At 41.9% G+C, this 19,703-nt stretch overlaps 1 protein-coding gene across 2 annotated transcripts in view; it reads left to right on the top strand.

Annotated features, from left to right (window-relative positions):
• The window catches only part of PRKCA (protein kinase C alpha), a 144,915-nt gene that overhangs the window by 95,692 nt on the left and 29,520 nt on the right, over positions 1–19,703 (top strand). Inside the window, exons 6-9 of one of the 2 annotated variants that reach the window (XM_066200339.1) lie at positions 5,720–5,876; positions 5,971–6,105; positions 6,877–6,973; positions 13,915–13,944. In XM_066200339.1, the coding sequence (XP_066056436.1) occupies positions 5,720–5,876; positions 5,971–6,105; positions 6,877–6,973; positions 13,915–13,944 (419 nt within the window). The remainder of the gene's footprint in view (positions 1–5,719; positions 5,877–5,970; positions 6,106–6,876; positions 6,974–13,914; positions 13,945–19,703) is intronic. The other variant, XM_066200338.1, reaches the window with a different exon arrangement.

Raw genomic sequence — 19,703 nt, 5'->3', positions numbered from 1 at the left:
CAATGCTCTCCCCGGGAGCTCCCTGCTCCCCACTGGACATTTCCCAGATTATTTATGAGTGTAGGAATGCTGAGCCATCTCCTGGCACTGCATGTTAATGTCCTGTCATGCAGCTGCACCCAGACAGGCTGGGGACACAAACTGCAGAATTTTGGCACATTTCAAGAGTCTCATCAAAATTGCTTCCTTAAAAGACCCCACCACGCAGACTCTGATAATTTTATTTTGATTTTCTAGGTCAGTGGTAGTGTCTGTCTTTGTTAGCATTCATTTCATAATATCTGCAGCTGATTTTAAAGGGGAACATAGATTAATGTTCTGGCTGACCAGCTTTTAGTACCAACTGCCTGTAAAGGGATCCCAAATAATTGTTTCCATGTGGGAGACATTTTTAACATCTCAAAAACCACGAATCTCGTGGTTTACTTCACTAATATCTTCTTTCTGACATTCCCAGAATCTGCAGGGTTGCTGCAGTCATTACGGGAAAAGCTGTGCCTTCAGCAATGCCAGCCCTGGTGACAACTAAAAGCTTCTTTCCCATTTCAGTTCATTAAATTTACTTTACCATGAAGAAACAGGCAATGCAAGGTGTTTAAAACAACCATTAATTTTTCAGTAACGGCCATCTGCATGCATCCAAAAATATTAACTGGATCCTATATATTTATATAAGATAAGAATTAGAAATGTTACAGCCTGAAACCTTTTCCAGATTACTTGATCCATCTTGTGGTAAGATTTTTGTTTCATTGAGCAGCTGTCCTGCCCAGTGGTGCCTATATTTTAAGGTGGTATTTTCTGTGAAGATAATCTCCAGTAAAACTAAAATAGAATTGCCTCTACGAGATTTCCAGGTGAACTTGAACCTGGAGAAGCTATTGCAGACACAAGAACTTAGGAAGCAGTGCTAGGGATGATGGTACATTTTTTGTTAGTAGGAGAGAATATCCTAATAAATACAGAGGAATCAAGTCTCATGCAACGCTGGTTCATTTTTCCTCTTGGTCTAGACAAGGATATTCATCAACTGTTCCTTGTACATCACCTGGGCTGTGCAGGTGTCCATTATGTTGCCATTTTTCAGGGCTCAGGCACTGGGCTTGAGAGAAAAGAAATCTTCACCAGGCAGGGGAGTACTTATGGAACAGAGAAAAATCTCATTTCTGAAAGCCCTTTCAGTGATGAAAACTATCGACTGGAAATTGCCTGGAAAGCAGGATTTGAGTCAGTTGTACCTGTGAGTCACAAGCAGCTCCAGAAAGGAAGCGTTCAGGGAGTTTTAATAAAATCTCCTGATAACTCTTCAATGAAAGCTGAGCAGTTTTGGAGGCAGCTTTGGGTTCTGCATGCGAGGAGTACAAATCCAAAAAATGGGAAGAAAGACTATTTTCAGTAACAAGTAAATCTTGTAAACTGGGATTGAGGGGTGCAGGAGGGTACTGGGGAGAAAGTTCCTTGGCTGGGAGTACGAGATCCTGTGTCACTCCCCAAGGCATCTGTAAACCAGGCACATCAGAAAATCTGCACCAGGAACTTCTTCAGGAGGCAGTGAGGATTTTGGAACACTTTAAGAGTGTTTTGTTGTGAGAAGACGGGAATTTTATGATGCGTTGGAGCTAACAACATTCCCCCTTTTCCTTCATTCCCTGGATACCGTGCCAGGTGAGACCACTGGAGTCTTGCAGTGTCTCCCAAAAGCAGCTTTTGGCATGAAGGTGAGAGATTTCTGCTCATCTCAGCTGCCTGCAGGACTAAAAGATTGGCAAGAAATGGTTGCTGTGATTAGTAAATTGTTTTATTATCCACATTTGGGAATTCAGGAAAAAGGGAGCTGTGACTCACTGGTAAAAGAACTGCCTGGACTCATGCACGAATCATTCAGCTTTATCCTAGGGGCAGAAACATCTATTTAGTCATTCCCATGATTAAATTTATCTGCTGGTACCAGGAGAAGCTGTAAATCCACAACTGCATATGGCTTGCAACTCTGGACCTGCACAGTCTCATGGAAAAAGTTTCAGCTTTGTCATCCTCTCTCTGGATTCCTTAAAATCCTGCCTGAAGTTCTTCTCTTTGCATGAAATGTCAGTTGTTCTCTGCCAGCCCACTCTGTTTTATTTAGGTTTTTATTTAAAGTATGAATACCTAAGAACCAGTTCTGCATTTGCTCATGTCCTTACACTATTCCTGGAAAAGTGGGTGTCCCAATTTTAGGCATGGCTCCTGGGTGGATGCTGCAGGTTTGTAAGCAGCACTTGATAGAAGAGCCACAGGACATTCATCAAATAATCTGCGTTTTCCACTGAATACACATTTATGGTCTCCATTAAGAAGGAGGAGGTAAATGGCACCTTTTGTCCATAATAGAAGTTGACAGCTATTTCTGGGTTTTAGAAGAAAATCTGAGCAACACTGGTTTTGTTGGAGACATCAATCCATACTTGTCTTTGTTGTCTTTTTGTCTTTGGGCTTTCTCAGTCCCATTAAGAGCCCAATCTGAAAAAAAAAAAAAAGTTGATGAATTTAACTGGTGGCAGCTGCTTTGCTCAGCACAGAGATTCTTTTATTCTCATCCTTAATATTTATGACAGAAAACTGACAAGTAGTATTTCAGGTTTCTACCCAAAGTGAGGCTGAACTGCACCTCCCTTCAACCTTCTCTAATTTAGAGCAGCATCTCTATCACAGCGTTGAGCTTAATTAACCAATAATTACCAAGCAGGATGAGATTGCTCGCTATGGTTACAATTACAGCAGAATTCAGCCGCTGTGAATTGATTTATTTTGGTGGAGTTATTTTTCATTTAACTTTCTCAACCACACTCAGGAGATATTGCCTTTGGTGAGGAGGGGAATCTCCATGTCAGTTCTCCCAGAGAAACCTGATCTGTCCCGTTAAAAATCGGGCGCATGAAAGACATGAGCCACTTGGATGCTAATTCTTGATAAGCGCTATTTAGCACAAGTATCATCATCACTCTGTTTCCTCAGGAAGAGAAGTGCTAAGTCAGTTGGAAAAAGATGTCTGAGGGTATTAATTATGCAGACAAAAGTACGAATGGGCCAGATATCTTAAAACAGGGAGTGAGATAATGACTTGGTTAGCAGCCTGTATTTAGTACATGTTGCATTTTTCCTTCCCAATTAATCTTTGAGCTTCTCTTTCTTGCATTTAGAGGGGGGTTTTTTGGTTTTCTTTTTTTTTTTTTTCCTATTTTCTGTGTTTGCTGCAGGAGAAAGCAGCAATTTTACACATGCTGCCACATCTTCCTGCTGCCAGAGCTGATTTGCAGCATTTATCGGGGCTGGGGTGGCTTTGTCCAGGGATCTCTCCGTGGCAGAGCCTCCACACCCACCCATCCAATCACTCAAAATTCTGCCCGTTTCACACTGGGCCTCTGCAGGTCAAATTTAAACATAAAAGCTCAGCCCGAAGGTGGCAAAATTAACCAAATTTGTTCGGAGGATTTTAGTGGAAAGCTTACTAGTGTGTATTTTTAGGAAGCTGTCGAGCACGTGAAGAGTTCTGCTCCTCACTTATGGCCAAGTGCGGTGTAGAAATAAAAATCAAAAAGTGGATTTTGAAGTAATAGCTCCTGTGCTAAACCTGGCAGTGCAGTCACAAAAGCTATGCAGAAGAAGACTGAAAAAACCCCACCAGAAAAGCAACAATAAACCCAAATATAGGATGAGAGAAAGCAGCTTGCACTGAAAGCTGTCACTTCATCCTTCACTCGCTTCATGGTTCTTAGTTCCCTTGGGATTGTAAATACTTAGCTAAAATAAGTTCTTTAATCTCAATGTTATTCCTTGGAAGTATTTGAAGATTCTTTTCAGTGCACTAAATTTTAAAAATTGAGCGTTTTGGGTTTTTTTTTTTTCATGGGTTGAAAGGAAATGTTTTTCAAGCTGACCACAGGTGTGAAGACCCCCAGAGGGCAAACTTAGAGTAAATGAGAGTGGGGACAATTTCTCTGGCCTGAAAGGAATTGTTTTCCCAGCTGCAAAACCCTGTCAGCTTTACTCCTGGCTTGTGGAAAAGTACAAATGAAATGGTCTGCAATAAAAATGCGTGGTTCTGTTCTTTTCTTTCAACACACAGTGATTTTTTTTTCCTGATATAATTCTTTGAGGAATACACATAGTGAATAGAATTACCCTTTATTCTAAAAGTTTAGCCCATAAGCATTTTCTGTCTCTCCTTCTAAAAGCAGAAATTTAAGAAACTTAGTCAGTATCAACTGTTAGGTCAAGTTAATGTGATTCGTTTCCAGCCATGATCTAATTTCATTAATTAATTTACATCAGAGTATCTGTTTTGCATGAGAATTATCTTGGCAAATAAAGTAGAGTCTTCCAAATCAGTAGCTCACATTCCTGTAGTCCTCTTATTCTGTATATAAAATAGTATCTCTGTTGTTTGGGTGCCTTTTAACCTCCATGCTGGGGAAACAGCAGATTGAAATCCTGGGAAGGTCCAGAATTTTGGGGTTGTAGTTTGAAAATGCCATTTAAATCTGGGCAAAGAGTAAATATTTGTTGCTGAAGATCCTGTTACCTTTTTCTTTTTCCCTTTTTTTTTTTTTTTTTTTTTTTTTTTGCATTAGCTCTGACTTCTAAGTGTCTCTGAAGCACTTTTCACCAAAAAATATTAAGTTGCTTAAATCTCTCCAGTGGCTCCCAAAGGCTGGAATTCCTTCCTCTCTTATGAGCCACGGCATCCCCAAAGCTTCTTGCTGTCTTCCTTCCAGAAACAGCTCTAACCTTAAACTCTGTCACGGGAATTTCTGGGTGGAAGCTGTTTTCTGTCCCAAACAAGCCCAGGGGGTTGCTGCCCCCAGGTTTTGAGATGCCCAGAATTTGTGAGCTCCGAATTCCCCATCCCAGCTTGATGTGGGTGGGTTTCACAGCAGGAGGGAAATTCCACCTTTTATCCTTCCGAATTCTTCTTCCAGGGTGTGTAAATGTTGCTCAGGTGTGTGCAAGAGGGAGGGCAGTGCTGGCTGTGCTCCCCCTTTGGGATCCCCCGCACTCCCCAGCTGCAGGTTCCTGGTTGTTCCCTCTCTCCTTGGGGATCAGGAACACCTGGAGATGACCTAACTCGCTTCGATTCTTCCTTTGGCATTGTAAAAGCAGAGAGCTGCGTGAGGATTTTTGTGAGGCTGGAGCTTCCGTGTGTTCCCTGCACTTTTCCTTTGGTTGCTGTCATGACAATGCTCACTACGACTCCATCTGACAGCTAATGAGCCGTGAATCCGTGGGAAGGGTGGTGGTAGAAACCTTCCAAAGAGGGCTTGTGTCAAACACCTGATCCTCTGCGATCCCCTGTGATCTGCCTGTGGCTTTTACAGTATTTGCCTCCTGCTCTGTGGTTGTATAACCTGAGAGCGACGAGGGAACAAAAGCGCAAAGGATTGGTACCTGCTTAGAAAAATTACAGTGATGGATTTGGGTGTTTAATCATTGCGCTGCAGGGAGAGCTGCCTGGAAGCTGTGTGTTGCTTGTGAATCACTCTTCTCTCCTGTCATTGCTCCCTGCTATTCTTATAAATATCACTCAGTACAGCCTTCCTTTACGACAAGTAGTTTCTCCCATGCCAAGTCTGACAAGTGGGCTTCACATCTTATTTATTTGTCAACGTGCTTCAATAGCTCTGCTCTGACATGTAATTTCTTTCTTAACGGTGATGTGTAATCCTGTGTTTTATATTGACAGTGAGAGAAGCGAAAAACCTCATTCCCATGGATCCAAATGGACTTTCAGATCCTTATGTCAAACTGAAGCTCATCCCAGATCCTAAGAACGAAAGTAAACAAAAAACAAAAACCATCCGTTCTACCCTGAACCCGGACTGGAATGAGTCATTCACGTTGTGAGTTCGACACCCTGGTTTGCTGGGGGGTCTTTGGATGCATTCACTTGTTGATTTCAGTGGTGACAACTCCTCCTTTTCTCTCCTTTTTTAGTAAATTAAAACCCACAGACAAAGATCGCCGGTTATCCGTAGAGGTCTGGGACTGGGATCGAACGACCAGGAATGATTTCATGGGATCTCTCTCTTTTGGGGTGTCAGAGCTGATGAAAATGCCAGCCAGTGGATGGTAAGAGTTTCTGAAAAGAGAAGGAGAGAATGTATCACCAAAAGTTTTAAACCTGTCGTTTTTTTCAATGTGATCTACCTTTTTTTTTTTTTTTTTGAGCTTTTTGCTGTGTTTCAAGCTATAAATTCACTGAAAATGCAACTACACCTAGGAAACACAGGAGATATATATATATCTATCTCTATAAATATCAAAAGGGGATAATAAAACAATTGCTTATCTTTTATGCTGTTCCTGAAACTTCTGCTGGAGCCAGGAGCTGCTGCGAACTCAATTCTGTGTACATAGTCTTGTGATACAAATTTTATCTCCAAAATGATGTGTTCAATACTATGTGTATCATGTTATACATAGCTCTGCAAACACAGAGCACATGGGAACTGATCTGGTGAAATGCCACCTCATTACCTGCCGGGGGAGGGCTAGGGCTCAGCGCATCTCAAAAAGGACATTTCTTCAAAGACAGTTGTTTAGGGCGGTGGAAGCACTGGAGACAAAGGTTCCTCCTCAGGGTTGGTGTCTCCCATCAAATCCCAGGATGAGTGGGAAGAATCTCCTTGTCCGTTAAACCGCCTTGACAGATAGTTTGGGATCAAAGATCTGATTTCAGGTAAAATATATTCTGTTCCTGCGTTTGCTTCAGGTCTTTGAGATCAGTTCTTTGCATACCTGTGGCATTGTTACAAACCACAAAGAAACAATGAAATCAGATTTTAAATCTCCGAGGAAAAAAAATATAAAGTCACCAGTTTTTTCTGAAATCTACCTCAGGTACAAGCTGCTCAATCAAGAAGAGGGTGAATATTACAACGTTCCAATTCCAGATGCTGATGAAGATGGAAATGCAGAGCTCCGACAGAAGTTTGAGGTGAGGATTAAACACAGATGTGTGCAACTAAATACTGCATTTATTTTTCACTTTACTAGCAAAGAAGAAGGTCTGTTAAATGATCCATATGTCAGAGTGCTCCTGTTTCTGTCCCTGTGACAGCTCTGTGTGTCTTTGGCTTTCTTGAAGATTGGACCACATGGTTTAATTCAGAGGTGGCGTCATTTTCCTGACAGTTCAGCTTCTCTGCTATGACACTTAGAAGTTGGTATTTTAAAATACGTTATGTCAAGTATATGTAATAATTTCAATGTCTTTTAACAATTGCTGCAAAATCTGCCAGCCACTATCACTGATATCTGCATTGTTTGACAAATGAAATTCTCAGAAACAGCAGTAATTTAGTACTTTGAATGTTTCACACTGTAACTTGGGGTGTTTTAAGAAAATACTTTCAATGTTCACACTTTGGAGCTTGAAAGTCTCTGCAGAAGGGTTTTATGTGAAATTCTGATCTCTGTAGTGTGGGGAAGGATACTGGTGTTTGTTTAAGGATCAGAGGTATTGCTGGTTATGTACAAAAAAGAAAATCCAGAGAAAAGTGATGCTTTCTGCAGTGTCTTGCCTCCTGTGGTGTCAGCTGGAGAAGTTGGTAGCCACAAGAGTGGTCTCATGTGCCGCACAAAGGAGTTTTTTTGTTCACGATCAGACTCTGCCTCTTCTGACAAGCACAGCCAGAATTACAACCAAATAATTGCTGGCCGCTGAGCCCAGGGGCAGGACAGGTATGGCCTGGGCTGGGAGGGGTTTGCTGCTCCAGCTCCTCTCCCCTGCCTGCTCTCCCAGCTGCACACACAGCCAGGACCTGGAGATTCTCCAATCTGCACTGTTTACAACCTTGGCCAAGCTGTTTGTGCAAAACATAATGAATGTACCTGTTGTGCATAAACAAAGCTGCCTGTTCCTTTCAACCTGAAATGGCAATTTTCTATGTTCACCATCAGGCAGAATTCTTCATTGTTATTATAAAAGATGGGTAAACCCACGAAAGTGAGGAAAAACGGCTCATGTTCAACTTTCAAGAAAGAAAAAGAAAAGGTGCACCAATTTCTTCTGAACACGTTTGGATCAGCTCCCATGTCTGCAGCATGAACTATGATTTTTGTTATACATTTGAGAAGTATTTGAGCCTCCATTCCATTTTCCTTTCTTTACAGTCGTGATCTGACCAGTGTGATTTCATTTTGCTGCACTAGGTCATTTGCTATTCAAGATCATTTTTTATTTTTTATCCTCCCTAGAAAGAGCAGCTTCAAAAGCAATTCTGTCCATGTTTCTATGCATTATGCAGACTCTGGAATTGGGCAGATATTTATAGATTGATGATATAGGTATAAAAATTTACCTGTTTTTCCTTGGGTCACAGACAGCACAGAGATAAGTCACTAAAATTGTCTGGTTAAAGATGTCAGATATTACATGCAGTGTGTTCGCATATTGAATTTACAGTCTCTGAGGCTGATTCTTAATCCTGCTATAAATACTTTGGTTGCAGGAGGAACAGTCAGGGTTTATCCATGTCCTGCAATGAAGTGGAGTAGAAATCCTGAGAGGATTCATGTAAAACTACTGGACCTGGTCCCAGAGACAGCAGCTTCACCAAGGGGCAGCTCTGCCTCAGAAATAATTAGTCTGTCTCAAAGTCTAATTAGTTCAGCCTCAGCACTGTGTATTTGAGGCTCTCCCTGCTCTGGGCTAGCCTGCTTGGTGCTCTTTGAGTGGCTGAATTAATCCAGGGGAGGGAATGGGTCTTCAGTAGGCACACAGTGTCTCCAGTAATTGCAATTTCCCAAGCTGGGCAATGAAGAGTTTTAAGACTTAGTGGTGTTGATGAATGAGAGTCTTGGTAGCTGAACAAACCCTGTAAGTGTAAGGAGGCCGAGGCTGGGGGAATGTGGTGTTCCATGGCTGAAGGCTTTGGGTTCACCCTCTTACCCTGTCTCCAAGTTTATCATTCTGAGAAGCAGCAGAGGGAAGCAGAACCCTCCATGGAATATTCTTCCTTGGTTTCACGGGACAGCACTGTGATGGCTTCTAAAAATTCACAGCGCAGATGTCTGAATGGTGGTATTTCACTTATTAGCTATTCTGGTATGGCACAGAAGTGGTGCTGACTCTGATCATCTTTTCCTTTATTCCTGTTATCATTTATATCCTGGCTTGCACAGGCATTTTATTTTAGGTGCCCTGTAATAAGGAACAAGTAGACAGCACTGAGAAAAATGCTGCTATTTGTGATTTAATGACATCATCTAAATAAATATTTCCACTGCTCTAAAATCAGCACTGGAGCCTTGCAGGAAGAAGATTGCAGGTCTTGACTGTCACTTTCTTGGAGGAGTGAATTTGTCAGGAGATTAAAAATACAGATGGACCCAGAGCTCACACTGGGCCACCTTCCCATTTATCAGTTTATGGAAGGAGTAACTCCAGAGTTCTTCCCAATCCAGTCTGCACTGCAGTGTTGGTCTGTTGTTTGATATATGACTCTGTGATTGGTATCCAAGCTACACTGATTTAACTTTGAATACCAAATGGCAACAAGTTCCACAAAAATATTTCATTACCAATATCAAATACTTAAAATAAATAATGGTGGCCTTCAGAGTACAGGGCTGTATACAAACCTAAGCTACACAAGGGTAGAGAAACTTTAGGATTAGCATTTCATTGTTTCATATTAAGAAAGATTAAGATTATTTTCAGTTTAGAAAAGACCAGAGAGCCAATAGATAGAGAATTTCTGAAACCACTTTCTGATCTTGAAAATTCTAAGGTGTTCTGAAAATTGACTTTGCCCTTTTGACTACAGTTTAGAAATGTGGGCTAGTAGAACCTCCAAGACCACTTAGGAGCTACCTCCCGTTTAAATCAGAATTTTAAGAATCTCTGCCTGCATCTGTGTTTGAACAGGCAGCTCCAAGATTTGGCCCCAAGCTCTCATTGATCTCAAACCAGTTACACAGCACCATCGCATCTGTCTTAGCACATCATTTCCACAGCCCAGAACTGTTATGGAAATGTGGCTCTTAGCCACCCAGATCTCGTGGAAATGCTGCTTTGCTCACTGGACCTCCTGGCACGTATTCTTGTGTCATTTATTCAATGTAAATCTACCATAAAATAGCTGTACAATATTATAAATAAGTAAAGAATGATAGTTTGAAACATTCTCTTCACTTATATTTGTTACTGAATGCTAAAACCTATTTGTCGTGAGAAGTTTCCTCGTGGCCCATTCTGCCACATTTGAATCAGCTGAAAAATTAACCCCCACCCTTTGCCCAGAATGGATCCTATCCAACAAATGGCACCAAACTTGGAAAAGAAAGAATTGAGGATGGTTCTTTTTTTACCTTTTATATTTTACTGCAAGAAGTTTCCTTACTATATTCTATGTATGTGTAATCCATATGAACCTGTATATAGAAATTTAGGTATATTATGCAGAGGTGCAATGCAGTATTTTCTATACAACAAATTTTATTCAATCTACGTATTTTCTGGATCTCACCTCTCACTAAAACTCACAAATTTATTATCTGCTCATTTAGCAGTGTGATCAAATCCGTCCTCAGTGATTTATACGTGATACATCATTATTAATATTTAGAGATAAAAATATACTCCTGGAGGAAGTGGAGGCAGGATAAAATCTGTCACTATTTTTCAGTTGGTTTTAACCTTTAGTTGTGGATTTTCTCTCTGGAGTGGCATTATTTGTGGCCATCTCAAAATGAAAACTCCCTTCTCACCAGGCATATTCAGGATAATTGTGGCTGCTCTGTAACTGTCCCTGCTGAAGTTGCCATGGGAACTCCCAACAGTCCCAGGTGCCTCCATGGACCCAAACTAGGAAATCTAACTGCAGCGTCTCCTCTTTGTTATGTACTTATTTTCTTCTTCCAGCACTTTTCTAGTTTAAGAAAAAGGCGGAATATTGAAATAATGCAACCTTCTGGTGTTTTTTGATAGCTGGTTGTGATTTGAGCAGTAAGATGCCTTTGCCATTTTGGGCGTCATTCCTTTTTTCTCGAATTTGAGGGAAAGAAATGTGCAAACTCTAAAACTTCCATTGTGGGAAATCGAGTTTGGTGAAGCCCTTCTTCCTTTTCCTGATTAGTGAAGCACTTCTTCATACTTAAATATCACCTTAGAACAGTAATAGAATAATGCTGATTTAAAAGTAGGCTGGTGAATTGTTCTGTGATCTCTCCCCTTCTTCTTTCCACATCACCAGCACTGGGAAATGTTATTAAAAAAATAAAGCAGCTGTTATGGTCCATATAAAGGATTTTTTAATTAAACAAAGAACAGTGCAGCCATAATCCTTACCCATGGACACATTTACTCAGCACGAGGTGTGTTGGTGATGGGAGCAAGCTCAGTCACTACACCAGCTCCGGCAATTGCAGTGATCCAAGCACATTGTTGTGAGGGAGTGGGATTCTGCTCGTAAAATCCTCATTTTGGAGCATCTCTGGGAAGACACACAATGGTCCTCCTGGTGCACACTCTTCACGTGTCAGATATTTCTTTTGTTCTAATGATTTCCTTTAGTGCAGCTCTCTGGGTGGCTTTGACAGGAACAAAATCCTTCCCTTAATTTCTGAGAGCTCCAACTCCGTCCCACCACAGGGACTGTCCCTGGACCCTGGGTGGGCACAAACATCCACATCCACATCCCTGGCTTTGAGTCCTGTTTGCGTGAGAGATTCCAGCTGCTTTGACCATGGAGTTGCTGATGGAGTTCCTTTTTGGAGCCCAGAACATGAGGAGAGGGAGCAGAGCTGAGAACAGGGTGGATGGTGTGTCCGAGCACTGGAAGTGATCGGTCAGTGGTGACATTTTGGTGACCTCTCAGTGCTTCTAAACAGAACCATCATTATGATCCCAAAGAAAATGTCTTCTAAAATGCCTTATCATTATTATGATCCTAAAGAAAATGTCTTCCAAAACACCTTATCATTTTAAAGATAGCAGGATGGATGTGGAGCTTGGCCGTCAGGCTTGGTGATAAATACCTGGAACCTCTCCGATGATGCAGGATCTGAGCGATATTTCTGCTCCCAAGCTCTTCCAGGATGCAGGGCAGCACTTTGTTTGACCAAACCCGTGTGTTAATCCTTGTGCAGGCCCGAATTTACAACCCAGAAGCCTCAGGCTGTGTGTCTGTGCACACAGAGCTAACTAATGTGGGTTTACACCATCAGGCCTCTCCTTGTGGCAGCGCAGCTCGTGTTAAACAGGACCTGCAACTGTCCCCAGAGATCAAGGCACAACTAAAACTCTCTGATGAGTTTTTTTTGCTGTTACAGTCTAATGCTGAAAAACATCTTTCATTTATTTATTATTTCTTTTCTGAAGATCAGTACATCGGATTGTTTCAGTGCAGGCCCTGCATTTCTTAGATCTTCACCACTCCTCTTAATTTTTTAAAAGCCATTTCTGTCTGCTCCATTAGAAAGGAGAAGGCCAGAACTTTCTTAATCTGGCATTTTTCTGATATTCACAAAAACTTCAGGTTAAAAGGACTTTATATTGCTTTCCTTTAGTCAATGGTCAGGACAACCTAGTGCTGTCTTTATTCTGAGCTGGAGGCTGGGTAGAAATGTTGCAGTTGCTTAACTGGGGCCAGAGAAGATTCTCCAGGGACTGTTTCAGTGGCTTCTTAAGAACCCAGTGAGTTCTCTAATGAAATCTATTTTTATTCAAAAACCCTACCCCAAACAATCAAACAACTACAAAATCCCAAGACGAACCGTAAAGGAGCTTGTGATTTTGTTAATTTCTGAATTAAGTTCTCTAGGTCTCTGTAAAATGTTACAAGGGCTGGAAAGGAAACACTACTTTTACATCTTTGAAGGATGGTGATGTTTTGCCCCAGAGCTGTTACACTGTAGTTACTTTACTCTTTTTTTTTCTTTTAATAAATAAAAGAGATGTTCTCTTCCATGTCTGTCTCTAACCAAGATGCATTCCCACTTTGAAGCTTCAGGCAGGTCAGCGAAGGGGACATGGAAAAGAGAAATAACATTGCTGACGCTTCAGATTGCAAATGACAAGATTAAATTTACTTTTCAGGAAACAGAAACTAAGCCACTCTGAAATCATGACCAGCCAAAATATCACTGGCACATCAATCCACACTCATTATGCATATAGAGATATAAAAAGAAGAGCTGCTTTTTTTGGCCGTGGCACTCATTCCTATTTTTAAATTGTGCATATTTAATCATTAGAGAATAGTTTGCAGCGTTATAGAGATGCTGTTAGATGACTCCATCTGTTCTGTACTATAGTTTGGCAGGGGGAATTCCCATATGCAGTTGTCTGGAGGTTTCCCATCCACTCACCACGGCTCAAACTGGAGAACTTGAATTTTCTTAACTAGATGGCATAAATCTTTGCTTTCAGTTTGCATCAGCTGCTGATTTCCTTAAGGCTTTTCTCACTGGGTTGTGACTTGAGGTGAGCAATAAAAAAAATCCTGTTGATAGCAGGGATTTCCTCGTCCCTTATATAAAGGTGAAACGTGTGTTGCAAAAGAAGGCAAAATCCAAGCTCCCAGATCCCTTGTGTGCTGTCACCCCTGTCGAGGTCCTGTAGGGGTGAGAGCCCCGAGTGCCCCTGCCCAGCTGTGCACATCTGGAGGTGTTCCATGCATGGGCTGTGTGTTTGTGAGCTGAGGTCACAGCAGGGAGCAGCACAGCCCCTGCCTGTGCTCCCTGCCCTGCTCGGGGAATTAACACCGATTTATTTGTCCTGGTTTTTTCTCTGTGCTTAACAGACGTGTCCATTTCTGTATTCCCGCTGCTGCTGTGTCTGTATTTGTTGATTTCTGCTACTAATTGTGGTTGCCGTGCTGTGCCAGCCCGTTACTAACCACGCAGTGTTTCTCCCTCTCCTGTCTCTTCCAGGACTGTCATGTAAATATCCACTTCTTCAAGGTAGTTTTCTCCTTGGTGTTCTCTTACACACGACCCCCTTTACCAGCATCTGAAGTTTATTGAGTTTTATTTCATTCCCACCTTCTTTTAAGGATGCACTTGTTTTTTTTTTCCACTTCAAGCTTTTCGAACTGATTTAAAAAAAAAAAAAAAAAAAAATTGGAGTACGAATCTTTCGTAATTTGTTATAAAGTGATCCCCAGATTAGAATTTTACTACAAAAAATGAGTGATCAAACCTGAGCCGGTGCAGTGTGCCTTTCTTTTTGGAGGAATTAGTTAAATGAATGCCACCTTCTCATGGAAAATGGAAAAAGGTGCATCTTTAATTCGAAAGACATTCATGGAACTTTAAGTAACTTTCACAGATATAATAATGCTCATGGTCACTGTATATTTAAATAGATAAATTTAGATAGTAGAGCATGCATGTTTGATGATTTAACATAGTACATCTATTGGTGGATGTTTTTTGGAGTATGCTATGCTGTAAGAGATATTACCCATGTGCACAGATGCTCTGATACCTGAAATACCAATTCACCTGTTTATTTCTCATTTTGCTCCTTTCACTACTCCCCACATCACTGAGTTACTGCCATAAAAGTTACATCTCAGCATTGAGAACATACCTGTGCTTTGTTTATATTTGCATGCAGCTCTAACAAATTATTTTGCTTTATTCGGGCAGAGGCCGCTGGCACAAACCACACTTGCAGTTTCATACATTGGTTAAGTTACCATTGAAATGAAAATTTGAAGTTCCTTTGTTGTAAATTGTTGTAAGACTCTAAGATTACTGAAGCCATTATCATCTTCAAATAGTATTTTTACAACTGAAGTTGACCTGGAGCAATTTATATTATCAGTCAAGGCTTAAAATACTTCATTTAAAAACAAACATTATTTTTAAGAGTTGTTTATATTATTAATGCGTCATTTGAACAAATGTTCTAAGGCTGAACCAGAAAAATCAAATTAACCACTTTTCTTAACCTTGATTTTTTTTATCTCAGCAAAGCCTGTACAGAAGAGAACTGCCCTTCCTCAATCCTTTACACCTCTTCATATCCGAAAATAAAATCACATGGTGGTTTCATTGGTGAAACTTGTTTTATGCTGGGAAGTTGGAAGTTTCTCTGCTTAAATGCATTTTTAAACCAGAGCCACAGTCACCCTGATAAAATGCATCCAGCATAAATAGGAAGTTTTGTCGCCTCCTTGTAAAATCCAAGCCTTGAGGAGCGTTGATTTGAGCTGACAAGAGTCCTTGGTTAATTCATGTTTCCACCACAGGAGTGCACCCAAAAAAAGCACTGAAGGGTTTCCCACAGCTGCTGCTTCACGGGCAGAATTCATGTTTAGTCCTGGTGGATTATAAACATGAATTCCATCGGAGAAAGCTGGCACTCTGTTTGTGTGGGGACTCTCTGGAATTCAGGGGTTTTCATGGAAAAAAACACGTCCTTGTTTATTATCTGTCTTTTCTCAGTAGATCACCTGAAATCCCCATTCCCCTGCCGCTGGCAGTGAGGCTGAGCCCTGAGCTCAGCTCAAGAGCATCCCTGGGGGGGATCAGGATCCGGGAGATCCCTGTGCCAGGAGCATCTTTGGGAATGACCTCTGGGAATCACTTCATGTGGGGCTGCTGGGGAGGTTTCATGCCCAAGTTTCCAGGGTTGGAACTGAAAGGAAGCAGCAGGAGCAATGAAGGAGGGAGGGCTGCATTCCTCAGGAGAACGCAACGCTTCTGAGCTAGGAACCAGAAAATGTGCAAGAATTGATTTATAATATAACAGCAAATGGGAGATGTGAATTCTTGTTTATGGAATAATCCGACACTGGGAGGGGTCACACTCCTACGCTGCTTTTGTGCCACTCCAAGGTCTGTGTTTAAATAGATTATTTCTCAACATCATGCAGAAAACACCTTCATCTGTGTGTGTGCGTGTGTGAGAGAGAAATCATTTCAGAGCACATTGAGATTTGGATACAGAATCCAAAGGTTTTAAAGTCAGTCCTGGTCTGCAGCTTTGTGTGGCTGGTGGGGTTTGATTGCAGGGTTTTGCTCTAAGATCAGGGAGAACTGAAGTCCTTAAAAATTCTTTTAGAACAGAATTTTAGGGGTTTTTTTTTTCCTTTATTGAAATAAGTTTATGCTTAAAAGCGAATTCCACACTCCAGGTTTTTTTATTATTGAAAACTAGCAGTAATTTGCATAATTAAAGAATGGAGGAGCATATAGAAAAGCAATTCTTCTTTTGGCACTTAGGGGTTTGCTGTTGTAGCATCCTATTTGCTTTTGGGGATTTTTATTACCACCACCACAGGATACTTCTGCAAGAATTCTTGAATATTATTCCTAGGCAGCCTCTTTAATTACATTTCATCTCGTTAGGCACTGCTCTGTTGCAGGGGAGAGAGTGTTTGGCAATAAAGGGAGGAAACAAAGTGGACTCAGGTGGCTGCAGGATTATTAAACAGATTAAACATGTTGACAGTGCCAAATGGGGAACTGGAAACTCTTCCCTCTCTGGATTTCACAGCTCACACTGACAGACATTGTTGTCCAGGGCAATATCCCCTGAAATTCCTGTCTGAGGATAGATCCATCCCTTTTCCAATGTCTTTCAGAGTCATTTGACTTCCCTGTCTCCATTTTCTAGGGAATATGGTCACCTTCACCTTGTGCCTGGCACACTTAGGAATATTTCAGAAATCGTGTGTTCAGGTACTTCACACAGTTCTGACTTCTATGCAGCGAGGAAAAAAAAATAAGAAAAATAACTGAATAAGGAATCTTGTTATAAACCCCACAGAAAGGTCTGTTGAGGAGCTCCATGATATATCAAACTGTTGTCTTGTCCTTTCAGATTCCTTTTTTTTTCTTTATCCTAAGTAAAGTTGAGGTAGAGAAAATAACTTCTCCTCAGAGTGAGAAACCACAAGAGGTCAGCAAAGAACAGGGAAAAGCTCCCAGAGCTGAGCTGGCTCCTGCCAAAGGCCTGAAAAGAATGAAATCATCCACTTTGTTTATCTATATTTGTACTTAGAAAATACATTTAAACCATAATTTAAACCGTAATTTCAGTAAAATTCTGTATAACGTTTTTCACACAGCCCTTTATTCAAGTTTGGTGACTGGCACTGATGAGAATTTTCCCTCTAACCAAAATATTTTATAATTGCAGGTGTAAAAGCAGGTACTGCTCTGCTCAGCTCAGGATCGCTCGGCCCAACACTTTGGTGGCTTCAGGAGTGGGGTTCCCGTGTCCTTGGACATGCTTTCTGCAAAACGGCCTTTTTAATCCTTTTCATACACAGCACAAATATTTGCTGCAGGCAAATCCTTTAAATAAATTTACTGTTAGTAATTGACAGGGTAGATATGAAAGAATTTTAGGAGGAGGAGGAGTGGAAGTGAAGGGAAAACTAAACTGAAGACATAAAATAGTTGGTGTTTAAGTCCCAGGTAGGGTTTTATCACCCACGTCATTTCTATCTTAATGAAACGTCCCGTTTGCCCTCATGCCTTTTTGCTAGCAGTGAGAATGCTGTGAATTTTTTTCCCAGCTCTTTTTTTCAATAACTATTTCAGCCATTGAAAGAAAAATGCATTTTCATTTTGATATATTGCGTTTTTTACTAATTACATCACAGTTCGCCATAGTGACACTGTCATCATGAAAATGAATCTCAGGGTGCTGATCAAGAGCTTTTTGGTTATTTGCATCTCTTCAGTGTTCCCCTCGCTGCAGAGAAGTGTTGCTGCAGTGTAAATTCACCAAGGAATGACTGAAATCCATGTGTGAACCTCACGAATCCTTGATGGTGTCCCTGGTACCTCCCTTGTTTCCAACAAAACTCATTGATGAATTATAACCTGGCCTTAGGTTATGGCATGAAGATTCAACCTCGGTCTGGTGAAGCATTAGGTCTTGCTGGGGCTTAGAAATGTGCTCCTCTCATTTCAAATTCTCAGCATCCTGGTAATTAAGTTGTAGAAAGTAGGAAATTGATAGTCTATCATAGCATCTGTAATTACATGGAATTGGAAATGCAATAATGTAAGAAACAAGCTGCCACAATGACAGAGAACATTTCACTGAATGGGAGGGCTTTTCTTCCAGATTTTGACTTGAAATTTATTGAATTTATTTGCTTTATTAAAGGCTTGCTAATGGCTCAACACATTGATCAAAGTCCCCACTTCGTGTGTACATGACTGGAAACCTGAATGGGTCCTTCCTTGAGACTTGGATAAATTATTGTTAGTTCACTTCTTCCATCCTTAGGATGAGCTTTGCTGGTTCTGTCAGTGACATCTTCTAAGGTTTGTCTGAGATCTGAGCTGCTCTGATGCTCCTTGTGCAGGGTGCAGGTAGCGACAGGCAGAACTGAGCATTCCTTCCACACCTGCAGCCCCCTGGGCAGGAATTCTGCTGTCCAGGCTGTTCCATCCTGACTTCTCCCCATCCATTTTGCCATTTTTTGTGAGTGATATGCGGAGTGTTACCTGCAATGGCTTTGGGTTAGTTCAGGAATCAGGAGCAGAAGCCTTGGCTCCAGGTGTGGCAGTGTGGGATGGCTGATTCCTTTTGCCACGTGAGAAGCAGGGATTTTGATAGACTATTTAGGGGGATTAAGTCGTGGCAAGGAGACATTCCTGCTCCACAAATCTGGATTCTTGGGACCTGAGATTGGTTCTCCAGAGAAGCTGTGGCTGCCCCTGGATCCCTGGAAGTGTCCAAGGCCGGGTTGGACAGGGCTTGGAGCAGCCCGCTCTGGTGGAAGGTGTCCCTGCCCATGGCAGGGGGTGGGATGAGATAACTTTTAGGTGCATTCCAGCCCGCGCTGTTGAGTGATTCTGTGACTCTGAGCCAAGCCCTGTGCAGTCTCTCCTTGGGCTGCTGAGCCTCGTGCTGGAGCCGTGGGGTTTGGGACAGACCGGACAGCGCTGCCCTCCTGTTCCATCCTGCATTCACTGTTTGCAGCCACTGCACGGGCAGAGCAGGGCGGGGTGGAACCTGTAATGCTGAGGAGGGAATGCTGCCATCCATGTGGAGCAGAGCTGGGAGAATCCAGGAGACTCAGGTGGGAGCAGAGCTCTGGATTTACCTCCCCGCCAGGTGTTGGCGGGGCTAATAAATAAAGGATGGGCTGTGGCTCTCCGCACAGCACTCTGCTCACATGGTGGGAATTCAGCGTTGTTGTTAAATATTTTTTCTTTTATCACTTTTTCCTCTTGATAATGTGGTGCCAGGGATGATCCTGCTGGCATCTGGGAACTCGCTGGGAGTGAGTTTCCCTGACAACCGAGGAACACATCCTCTAGTGAGCTTCTCACAAAGCTTGGTGTTTGCTTGGATATCTGACCATGGGAGAGGGTGTGGGTTTCTCCTTGCTGTGCTTGGGGGGTGGGAGGGGATGGCTGCAAGTTTGGGCAGGTTTGGATCCTGTGCTCCTTTCCCATGTGGGAACAAAGCCAATCTCACCCAGCTGAGTGTTGCACACAGCAGCAGAGGAGAAGCAGTGGAGGAGAGCAGTACGGGGTGTTAAAGCACTGACATCTTGGAAGGAGACTCATTGCCCTAAAGAGATTGGGAGTAGGAAAGGGAATTTTGTATGTGGTTTGGTTTTTTTTTAATCCTCACAACTTTTATTTACTATTGGCTAATGTGGAAAATGACCAATTCAGTCTTTTTCTCTGTAATTCCTAAGATTCTCTACTACAGACATCCAGAGAGGGCAGAAGAGCCC

Source organism: Chamaea fasciata, unplaced genomic scaffold (genome assembly GCF_029207755.1).
Source record: "Chamaea fasciata isolate MVZ Bird 193981 ecotype frontalis unplaced genomic scaffold, bChaFas1.0.hap1 SCAF_19, whole genome shotgun sequence".
In the NCBI taxonomy this organism is placed as follows: Eukaryota; Metazoa; Chordata; class Aves; order Passeriformes; family Sylviidae; genus Chamaea; species Chamaea fasciata.
Note: the sequence above shows the minus strand (reverse complement) of the source record. Positions and strands in the feature narration are given on the sequence as shown.